Below are 12,290 nucleotides of genomic sequence, written 5' to 3'. Positions count from 1 at the left end.
CCCAAAATGCTGGGATTACAGGCGTGAGCCCTGCCTAGCATATTTTTTAATTGGGTTGTTTCCTTGCTATTGAGTTATATTAACCATTTATCAGATAGCTGTATGGTTTTAAAATGTTTTTTCTCATTCTTTGGGTTGTTCCTTCATTTTGTGAATTGTTTCCTTTGCTGTGCAGAAGCTTTTTAGTTTGATGCAAACCCATTTGTCTATTTTTGCTTTTGTTGCCTGAACTTCTGGAGTCAATCAAAAAAATCCTTGCCCAGATTAATGTCATGAAGATACTCCCCCTGTTTTCATAGAGTAGTTTATAGCTTAACGTCTTTAATTTATTTTGAGTTGATTTATGTATTTGGTGTGAAATATGGATCTAATTTCATTCTTCCACATGTGGATATCCAGTTTTCTCAACACCATTTATTGAATAGACTCTCTTTCTTCATTGTGTGTTCTTGGCACCTTTGTCAAAAATCAATTGGTTGTAAATGTGTGAATTAATATCTGGGCTTTTTATCCTATCCCATTTGATCAGTCAGTCTGTTTTTATGCCAGTACCATGATGTTTTGATCATAATTGCTTTATATTTTGAAGTCAGGTAGTGTGATGCATCCAGCCTTGTTCTTTTTGAGATTGTTTTGGCTATTCAGAGTCTTTTGTGGTTTCATAAGAATTTAAAGATTTTCTTTTATTTCTGTGAAAATAGAAAAATGATATGGAATTTTGATAAGGACTGCATTGAATCTGTAGATCACTTTGGTTAGCATGGACATTTTAACAACATTCATTCATTTCATGAATGTGGGATATCTTTTGATTTATTTGTGTTTTTTTCTATTTCTTTCATCGGTGTTGTACAGTTTTCAGTATACGAGTCTTTCATTTTCTTAGTTAAATTTACTGCAAAATATTTTATCTTATTTTTTTATTGCTGTTGTAAATAGGATTGTTTTCTTAACTTTTTTGGATAGCTAGTTATTAGTGTGTAGAAATGCTACAGATTTTTGTATGTTGATTTTGTATCCTGAAACTTTACTGACTTCAGTTATCAGTTTTAAGAGTTTGTTTTAATGCAAGCTTTGGGGTTTTCAAATATAAAATATGTTGTCAGCAAACAGAGACAATTTAATGTCTTCCATTCCTGTTTAGGTATGTCTTATTTCTTTCTCTCGCTTAATTGCTTTGGCTGGAACTTTCAGAACTATGTTGAAAGGAAGTGACAATAGTGGGCATCTTTGTCTTGGCCAGGATCTTGGAGAATACCTTTTTCAACTTTTCACCATTGTGGATAATGTTGCTTACTTGTTTGTTATATGTGACTTTCATTGTGTTGAAGTACATTTCCTCTATACTTATTATTTTGACAGCTTTTATCATGAAAGGAGGTTGATTTTTTTCAAATGCTTATTCTGCATCGATTTAGATGATTATTTGGTTTTTATTCTTCACTTTCTTAGTGTGGTGAATCACATTTATTGATCTGCATATATTGAACTATCCATAAATTCCAAGAATAAATCCCACGTGATCATGGTGAATGATTATTTTATTGCATTGTTGAATTTAATTTGCTGTTGTCTTACTAGGGATTTTTGCATCTGTGTTCATCAGAGATATTGGCCTGTAATTGTTTTTCTTACAGTGTCTTTGGCCTTTATATCAGGCTAATGCTGGCCTTGTAAAATGAATTTGGAACTATCCTCTGTTCTTCAGTTTTTTGGAATAATTTAAAAAGGATTGGTATTTGTTCTTTAAATGTTTGGTAGAATTCAGCCATGAAGGTATCAGGTTCTGGGACTTTCTTTGATATGAGTCTTTTTATGACTGATTTAATTTCCTTATTCATTATTGATCTGCTTAGGTTTTCTATCTCTTCATGATTCAGTCTTAGTAGGTGCTATGTGTCTAGACATTTATTCATTTTTTCAAGGTTATCCAATTTTTGGCACATAACTGTGGTAGTTTCTCTTGATCCTTTGTATTTCAGTATTTCTGTGGTATCTGTTGTAATGTCTCCACTTTTATTTCTGATTTTGTTTGAATCTTCACTTTTTTTCTTAGTTGGTGTAGCTAAGGGTTTGTCAACCTCTTCTTTTCAAAAAAACCATTCTTAATTTTATTTTTTTTCTATTGTTTTTCTAGTCTGTCTTTTATTTATTTTTGCTCTTTGTTATTTGCTTCCTTCTGTTAACTTTGGGCTTAGTTTGTTCTTTTTCTATTTCCTTTAGTTGTAATATTAGACCGTTTATTTGAGATTTTATTTCTTTTTCAATACAGGTGTTTATAGCTATAAATTTTCCTTTTTGGACTGTTTTTGCTGCATACCATATATTTTAGTATATTATTTTTATTTTTGTCTTAAGGTATCTTTTTATTTCTTCTGCAAGTCATTTGTTGTTTAGAGTATATTTAATTTCTATGAATTTGTGAATTTCCCAAGATTTCTTCTGCTATTGATTTCTAGCTTAATGCCCTTATGTTCAGAAAGCATACTTGCTATGCTTTCAGTGCTCTTAAATTTGTTAAGACTTGTTTTGTGGCCTAACATACAGTCTATCCTAAAACATGTTCTGTTTTCTTGAGAAGAAAGTATATTCTATTGCTGTTGGATAGAAGATTTTGTATATGTCTGTAGGTCTGTTTGGTCTACAGTATAATTTAAGTCCAGTGTTTTCTTATTGACTATTCTCTAGATAGTCAGTTTATTGTTGAAAGTGGGGTACTGGGGTCCCCTACTATTATTGTATTGCAGTCTATATCTCCCTTCAGATCATTTAATAATTGCTTTATTATTTAGGTGCTCCAATGTTGGGTGTATATATATTTATAATTGTTATGTCTTCTTGATGAATTTACCCTTTTGTTATTATATAATGGTCTTCTTTGTCCCTTTTTATAGTTTTTTACTTAAAGTCTATTTTACCTGATATAAGGATAGCTACTCTTCTCTTGTGACTTACATTTGCAAGGAATACCTTTTTCGATTCCTTCATTTTCATTTTATAAGTGTCGTTATTGGTAAATAGTCTCTTGTAGGCAGCATATGGTTGGATCTTATTTTTTTTTAAATACATTCAGCCATTCTGTGTCTTTTGATGAATTTAATCCATTTCATTCAGGATAATTATTAATAGGAACAGACTTGCTACTGCTCTTTCATTAAGTTTTGTAGATCTTTTGTTTCTTTCTTCTTCTCTTGCTGTTTTCCTTTGGGGTTTGTTTCCTCTGGTGGTCTGCTTTGAATCCTTTCTTTTTATAGTTTTTGCTTCCACTGTAGTTTTCTGCTTTATGATTACCATGAGGCTTACATAAAACGTCTTGTACTCAAAAACAGCTATTTAAATTTGATGAAAACTTCATGGCAAACAAAAACTGTATTTTTATGTTCTCTCCCCTAAAACTTTTTGATTATGATCTCAGAATGTTTTTTGTAATTTGTATTTCTTAACAATTTATTATAGCTACAGTTATTTTTAATAGTTTTGTCTTTTAAACCTCATATTAGAGATAAATTTGCTTTATATAATCACCTTACATTATTAGAATATCCTGAACGTGACTATATTACTTATACCATTCAGTCTTTTTTTTAATTTTCACATGTTTTATGTTATTAGTTATCAGACTTTAATTTAAGCTTAACGAACTCCCTTTAGCAATTCAGTAGAGCAGGCCTAGTGGTGACAAACTCTCTAAGCCTTCGTCTGGGAAAAATTTATTTCTTTCTTGTTTCTGAAGGACAGCTTTCCTGAGTAAAGTATTCTTGGTGGAAGTTTTTTTTCCCCTCCTTCATTACTTTGAGTTTATTATTCTACTGTCTCGTGGTCTGCAGGGTTTCTGCTGAGACTTCTGCTAATTAGCCATATTGAGATGCCTTTGAATGTGATTATATTTTCTATCTCTTGCTGGTTTCAGTATTCTTTCTTTGCATTTGATTTTTGTCTTGGTGAACTCTTCATTGAGTTGAATTTGATTGGAGAACTTTGAGCTTCCAATTTCTAGATAGTGTTGTCTTTCCCTAGATTTAGGCATTTTTCAGCCATTATTTTTAAAAATAATGATTCTTGGTATTTTTTCTTTCTCTTCTTTGGGAACTCCTGTTATGTACTGTTTAGTTCTCTTGATTGTGTCACATAATTCCTATAGGCCTTCTCTATTCTTTTTCATTCTTTTTTATTTTTGCTGCTTTGACTGGAGAACTTCAAGTATCCTATCTTTTAATTCACTGATTTTGTTTCTTCTGCTTGGTCAAGTCTGCTGTTGAAATTTTCTACTGAATTTTTAGAAAGTCATTATATTCCTTATCTCTAGTGTTTCTGATTTTATTGTTTCTTTTTATTTCTTGATCAGATTTCTTATTTTGTTCATGAATTGTTTTCCAAATTGCATTTACTTTTTTGTCCGTATTTTCTTATAGTTCCCTGAATTTCTTTAAGAGAATTATTCTGAATTTTTTAATCATTCATTTTATAGATCTCCATTTTTTCAAGATTCATTATTGGAACTTTATTAATTTCTTTTGGTGGTGTCATATTTCCCTGATTTTTAAAAAATCCTTGTGTTGGCATCTGCACATGTGAGGAAACAGCCACCCTTTTCAGGCTTTTCTAGTGTTCTGTGGTGGTGATAGAACTTCACTATTTAGTCTAGCTTGGGATTCTGGTTGGGTTAGTTGGTAGTGACCCCAGACAAGTAGACTTTGTTATCATGTTTTGTACTTGGACTGGGCTGTTACCTGTAACCTGGGATCAAATGGAAATGCTGGCTGTGCTCTGAGATCCAGTGAGATCTCTGGTTGGGGTCTTCAGTAAGGCAGAGCTGTTGCCTGAGCTTAGTAATTGCCTCTGATCAGACAGTGTTGTAGATTGTCTTCCCTGGCTGGCCAGTACTGTGGTTTGGGATCTGTATCTGGGCAGGGCCACCTTGGCTGGGAGACTGGGCGAGGTGTCTAGATTGCTATTTAACTACTCGGGGTAGGCAGAACCACAGACTATGCTGCATAAATATGCATGGACATGGGCTTGCCTCCCATACTAGTGTATCCTTAAGCAGAGCACTGAGGTTTGGTTCAGTAGCTGTTTAGCTACTGGAGTTGAGCAGGGTCAGATGCTCTCCTCAGAAGACATTCACATACATGCACTTGACTCCTAGCCTGGCAAGGGCTTAAGGAGAACCCCAGGATTTGGTTGGATTGATGCTCACTAGCTAAGTCTGGGCAGGACTAGATTCAAATAGTCACTCACCTGCTTTTAACTTCTAGCTTGGAGTGAAGTTAAGGAAAGTACTGGGGCTTGGCTAAGTCACAGCTCTGCAGCTGGGTCTGAGTAGGGTCAGATGCTCTCTTTGGATAATCAGTAGGTCTGGGAAGGGTCAGAGGGTCCCTTCGTGGATAATGCTGACCTGCCCTTGCTTCTTGGCCTGGAAGTGGCTGTGAAGGAGATCACCAGGGCTTGGCTAGGTCACAGCTCTATAGCTGCATCTAGGTGGTGTCAGATGCTCCCTCTGTGAATGATCACAAATGTACCCCTGCCTTCTGGCCTGAGAAAGGACTTAAGAGTACACTAGAGCTTGGTTGGGTTGCAGCTCAATCACCAGGCTTGGGTGGAGCTAGATGTTCACTCAGCAGATAATTATCAACATGCTGCTATCTCCTGGTCTGGGGAAGTTTTAAGGAGAGCACCAAGGCTGAGTGTGGAAGCTGGCCAGGGATTTGGGCCTGGGAGGCCTGTCAACTGTGCCTCATGCAGAGCAACGCTATTGGGTATCCTTTCTGGTAGTGTGCCTCCACTGGCCACAAGGCAGAGCCACCGCCAAGATCTGCATGTCCGTCACTGTGAGCCCTACCCCTGTTCGTTGTTTCTAAGTGACCTCAGGTGGTCTAGCCCTGTTGATACTGCCAGTGTTTCCAGTGGGGCAAGACAAGGGAGTGTTACCTGTGAATGGGCCCAGAATGTTGGGGAAGCTGAATGTCTGTCTCCAACTCAACTCTGTCTTCCCTCTGTAAAAACCCACAGTTCCTGGGGAATCTCTTGTGTGCCAGACTGTGCTGGCTTGGGGGAGGGGCAACATAATCAAAGAGAAACTGTTCCTCTTACACTTCAAGTGTAGCTGTTCTTTGTGGTCCAAGGGGTTGTTTCATCCTCACTCCCATGTTCTGGGATATTCATCAAGGCATTCTTGTCTCTGAATAGCTGCAAATTGGATTTCTGTAGAAAACAGTAGAGCCAGAGAATTCCTATTTCACCTTCTTGGTGATGTCATTCTATTTACCTCTCACTTTCTATAGATTGTTTCTCACATTGTACTTTGTTTCCATGTTTTCTACTCCTTCCTCCTCATCCCTGTGGAATGCCCATACCACATTCTCCCAGTCTCCAGCCACCTCCTACCTGAACTATTACATCACTTCCTGGCCTCCACACTATCTTTACTTTGCCATTAGAGTCCTCTACGTGTCTCTGTTCTGCTCATTCTTTCCTTAAATAACTTCTCTTTACATTGCCAACACTTTGGCTAGTCATAAATCTGTTATTATCCTAAGATATACAACTTGAGTGACTTATCATTCATTCAACAAGTGATTTGTTGAGTAAATTATGTGTCTTTCATCATATATTTGTTTAGTTTTTACCTACTTGTCCTTTAATTTTTTGCCTTTATTATGTTTACTTTTCTTATTCCTCACGTATTCAAGTGGACTAACTATGTCTCCTTGAGTCACTTATTATTATTCAAAATAGTTGCCTAATGAATATTTTTAAGGATGATGAGTGCTGCCTGAAAGGACCATTAAAGTTATAGAATTCTCTTTAAAGATTAAAAAAATATATAATAGGCATACTTTCTAAAAGAATTTGCGAAAAATTCTGCCAGAGGCTTGTTAAAGAACCCATTGTGAGGTCTCTTTATTTCTTTTGTTTCTGTGACTTGAGGCTGTAGAAGTATGAAAAGATTGTAGGTAATTATTTGGAATGGCTTATTATAGATCTCCTGAAAGCTGAAATTATGCATTAAATAATGTTCAAGGGCTTTCTTATTTTGAATGTGTCAAATATTTTATTAAAAGTATTAGATTGGAGCCATAACTATGAGGATCACATATTTATTCTGGTTAATGACTTGACAGATTACTGGGTGGTGACTGAATGCTTTAAATGGAAGAAGAAGAATGAATATGACAAAGATCATGAGGACATATAAACTTATCTTCCCTCTCACCCTTTTCTCCTTTAGTAGTTAATAGATATTTTAAGTGCCAATTATGTGCCAAGCCCATTGGTAGACCCTGGGGAAACAAGGGTAAGCAAAACTACATATAAACCCTGCCCTGAAGAAGTTTCGTATGTAGCAGGGAAGAGACATATTATGTATAATCATACATATAAGTTTCTAGTTATAAATGGATAACTGCTATGAAAGACTACAATACTTTCATACTACAAAATGAGAGGGCTTGCCCTGGTCTAAGAGATGCCCAGAAACCTTACTTAAGGAAGAATCATTTAATTGAGAATTATATGTTGAGTAGGAGTTGAAGAGGTAGAGTTAATGATGGAGCAGGCTCTAGACAAAGGGAACAGCATGTGCAGAGAGGTCAGGTGGTGGTGGTGAGCATGTGCTTTTAGGTAAGAACTAAAAAGGGACAAATGTGGCCAAAATACAGACAGTAAGGGAACAGTGATACTGGGCTTAACTGAAGATGTAATCAGATAGGGACTTAAAGGATTATGGTCTTTATCCTAAGAGTATTGGGATGCCTTTCTTGAGGAGGGGATGGGAAGGTAGAGATAGAGAGATGGGCAGAGAGAAAGAGAGTTTGTGTGTGTGTGTGTATGTGTGTGCGCACAGGTGTGCATGCATGTGTGGCTGCCATGGAAAAAAAACTTAAATGTTAGAAGAGAAGATGTCTGAGAAAGAGCTGGAGGCTCATTCTTTAGAGATGTTGAATGATGAAGCTTGGAAAGTGGTAGGTGATGCGGGTTAGAGGAGATTGATTCAGATGGTGTCTCACAAGTAGAACCACGGGGTTGGTGATAGATTAGATATGGAGGTAGGCAAAAAAGAGGATGTCAAAGATGAGCCCTAATTTTGGCATTTGGTGGGTGAATGGTAGTGCTGTAACTACCGTGGTGGTGATTGCCTGGGAGAGGACCAGGCTTTTAGGGGCACAGAAAATGAGTTTGGTTGGAATATGTTAAGTTTGCCATTCACATGCAGAGTAAGCACTACTGATTATAGCGCTTAGAGTAGGGTCTTGGTTTGCTCATATACATTGGAAATCCAAAGTACAGAAGGTCATTTTACTGCAGGCAGAGATTATCTTGGTTGATACTATTGAATCAGCTCATTTTAAACTTGAGGGATGTTGAGATCCCCCTGAATTCATTTTTTTACTGAGTGTCTCCGGTCTCATAAAACTTTATGCAAATTATATGGCCATTTAAAGTGCAAGTTTATTGATAACCCTTTTTTTTTTGGCTGTGTTAACTTTTTATGCAACATTTTCTAAAGTGTGATAATACTTAAATCCATTACTATAAAAAAGCACAATCAATAGTTCTTGATATGTAAGAGTAAGGATATGGGGCTTCCCATTGTAACCTATGGGCTGAAATTGTAGAAGAGGCTCATGCTTTCTTATTCTTGGTGCTGTTTTAATATCGAATCAATCTCATTTGATATCTTTATGTTCCAATGTGGCTATCTAAGTACTGGAATTTGTTCATGTTTTTGTATGATTTCTCATTTTTTCTCCCAGTTTTATTTAAGTCTGAAAATTATTTAGTATTGTATATAACATAGTAAGCCCCTTTCCTTCTAAACTTGTGTAGATATAAATATGTCCTTTCAGCTATTTTTTACTTCTTTTTTAGGCATAACCCTATTAACTGATATGTATATAGGGACAAGATCTCACCCTGCTGCCTAGGGTAGAGTGCAGTAGCATGATCATGGTTCATTGCAACTTTGACCTCCTGGGCTCAAACGATCCTGCCACCTCAGCTTCCCAGGCAGCTGGGACCACAAGTGCTTGCCACCATGCCTGGCCAATCTTTTTTATTTTTTGTAGAGACAGGCTCCCACTATGTTGCCGGTTCTCGAACTCCTGGGCTCAAGCAGTTTTCCTGCTTCGGCCTCCCAAAATGCTGGGATTACAGATGTGAGCCACTGTACCCAACCTTGCTTTGAACTATCAAAAGTATGGTTTCCTGGTAACATTTCAAAAACATTGGAAGAATATACTTTAAGAGTCATAAATTTGTTCATATCCTTTGGCCTAATTAATTAACTTGAAGAATTTATCAAGTGAAGATAATTAACATGAAGAATTCTGTTTCTACTTAATATTTAATAATTATACAATAACAAATATCAAATGTAGGGAAATTATTAAATATATTTTGATCAAACATATGTATTATTTATGCACTGAAATTATAGACTTGAAAACTATGTAGAAACATAGAATACTATAATAGTATAGACATGGTGTAATATTGTTAATTAAAAGTTTTTTGTATTTATACTGTTTATAACTGTGTCAATTATGAATTCATATGAATGGTAACTAGAAAGGAAAATGAAATATTTCATGATGGGATTATAAGTATGTTTCACTTTTTAAAATATCCTACTATGCTATCTAATAAATATTAAGATGAACATAAAGGAGTTTAAAATTAGTTTGAGTTTTAGCAGCTAGTAATTTCTTTTTTATTAAATGGGTATAGATACCTCATCAAGCTGGCTTGGTCATCCCAAAGCACTTAAAAAAATTATTATTTACATCCAGTTATTTCAGAAATTAAAGCATATTTAGTTACCTCAGGAATCACAATGGAACTTTGAGACTTTGGAAGATTTTGCTTTGGAACCGATGCAGGGAGTGTGGGAGATGACGGTTTACATCTTAAGTTGTCTTTTCTTTCCTTTCTGCAGCCCACATACTTCTTATTGGCCAAAATATGTCTGCTCTTTACTGCTGGAATTCAGAGCTTAATCAATTTTCTTTTGTTCTGGAAGTACCTTCTGCTTATGATGTGGCTTCTGTTACAGTAAAGTCCCTTAATTCAAGCAAGAATTTAATAGCTCTAGTGGGAGCTCATTCACATATATATGAGCTAGCCTACATTTCCAGCCATTCTGACTTTATTCCTAGGTAGGTTCAACATTTCATGCTAAGTATATTTATGCTCACCATAATTTTATATGACAGTTCATTTCCAAGACTTTATTTAGTGACTGAAAAATATACAAAATGTAAGTTATTTATCAGCCTGAAATTTGGTTATTATCCATATTTCTAATATCTATTCTACCAAGTTAATCAGTATTACATGAATATTTTGGATTAAAATTTTATTTATGAAATGTGATTCTTCCAAACCTTTAATATCAATTAATGTAATGGTAACTTTATGAGTACTCTACTATGTATATATCTTAAATTTGTTGTAGTTAACTTATTTTGTATATGCTTCTTACGGTAGTTCAGGTGAACTGATGTTTGAACCGGGTGACAGAGAAGCTACAATAGCAGTAAATATCCTTGATGATACAGTTCCAGAAAAAGAAGAATCCTTCAAAGTTCAACTTAAAAATCCCAAAGGAGGAGCAGAGATTGGTATTAATGATTCTGTAACAATAACCATTCTGTCTAATGATGATGCCTATGGAATTGTTGCATTTGCTCAGGTAATGATACTGAAGACCCCACACTTGCAATGCAAATGTTTGATTTATTGTATTTGTGTATTAGCTATTATTAGCACTCAGCAAGTCATAGTTTGAGTATCATCAGCCTTTCTCCCTTCCCTTTCCCCTGCCTCCCTTTTATGCTGCATTCTAGGGTGAATTCTACTGACAAAAATTCTGAATTTTGCAATTTACAGTCTTACACACTGGACTCTTGAGTCAACTTGTCCTAATCTTTTTGCTATTTTCAGATTCCTTTTATAGGATTGACTTTGAAATGTTACAGGTTGATCTTGGTCTAAAAGTTTGACTGTGCTGTTAGTTCTGTTACCAGAGAGAAAGGATGACATAGATTCTAAATACAATATATACTGTGTGATATACACATCACGTACAAATATATTACTGTCATATTATGCTTTTGTTACTTCTGTGGAGAGGGGAAGAGAATGAGAGGTGGGATAGGGGGAGGGTGGAGGAGAGAGAGAGTGTTGTAATTGTATGTACGTTGGACGTGTAGATGTCTTTTCCTGAGGAAAGAGAACCATGCAAATCCTAAGTCAATCCTGTGCCCAGACTTCATATTTCTTTATCAGCAAGCAAAAGGACATCTCTTATTTACATCATTTAGTCCTTTTGACAAAGTGAATTCTTACTTCTGAATTCGAGTTGTAACTGCAGCTATCATGTATCTTTCTCTGAAATATTTTTCATATAAGGAAAACCTAACCCAAATTTGCCTACACACCAAGAGCATGTCCTAAAAGAAGGTGAGCTTCGGGGTTAGTTGGATACTCTACCATGTCATTATGGCTTAGATTGTTTCCATCTCTCTACTTTGCCATCACAAAATTGACTTTCATTTGGTTGTTTGAAAGCTGATGTTATTGTTAAGGTTACCATGTTCCTGTTTATGTTCATTTGGGGAGAGAGAGATATTTTATGAGATTCTCAAAGTAAGGAAGACATTTCCCAAAAGACTCTAGAAAATGGCTTATGTCTCATTGTCCAGAACTGGGTAACAAGCCCACTCACTCATTCATTCATTGAATCATGCAGCAGTCGTTTAACAAATGCCTGTTATGTACTAGATACTGTTTCAGATGCTAAATCATGACAGAAAATAAAAACAGCAAAATTCTTTATTTTCATGGTCCTTAAATTCTAGAGAGAGCAAGGGGAGAAAGACAGTAAACACAGACATAAGAAAATATGTGCTATATTTGATGGTGATGAGTGTACTATGAAGAAACGTTAGGCAGGCAAGGCAGATGGAGAATGCAAGGGAGAGAGTGGAGGTTGCATGTGGGGAAATCTAAAATAAGATGATCAGTAAGGGCTGTTTGGAGGAAATGATAGAAGGACAAAGACTGGTGGGGGATGAGGGTGTGAGCTATGTAATATCTGGGTAGGAACATTTAAAGCAGAAGGACCCATCAGCAAGAGCAAAGGCCCTGCAGTGCAGCCCTGCCCATCTGGAGCAACAAGGAGGCCACTGTGGCTGATGTCTGCATGTGATAGGGGATGAGGTTCAACAGGTGCAGGGCCAGGGCTCTGTGTCAGGAATCCCCAGGACCACCCACAGTTTTGATGAGTCACT

At 36.0% G+C, this 12,290-nt stretch overlaps 1 protein-coding gene across 5 annotated transcripts in view; it reads left to right on the top strand.

Moving 5' to 3' along the window:
• The window catches only part of ADGRV1 (adhesion G protein-coupled receptor V1), a 593,679-nt gene that overhangs the window by 165,589 nt on the left and 415,800 nt on the right, over window positions 1–12,290 (top strand). For all 5 annotated transcript variants that reach the window (XM_050795448.1, XM_050795446.1, XM_050795449.1 and 2 more), the window contains 2 exons: window positions 9,935–10,154; window positions 10,486–10,690. In XM_050795448.1, coding sequence (XP_050651405.1) covers window positions 9,935–10,154; window positions 10,486–10,690 — 425 coding nt within the window. The remainder of the gene's footprint in view (window positions 1–9,934; window positions 10,155–10,485; window positions 10,691–12,290) is intronic.

The sequence above is a fragment of the Macaca thibetana genome, chromosome 6, assembly GCF_024542745.1.
Source record: "Macaca thibetana thibetana isolate TM-01 chromosome 6, ASM2454274v1, whole genome shotgun sequence".
Lineage (NCBI taxonomy): Eukaryota > Metazoa > Chordata > Mammalia > Primates > Cercopithecidae > Macaca > Macaca thibetana.
This window is presented reverse-complemented; position numbering and strand designations above follow the sequence as displayed.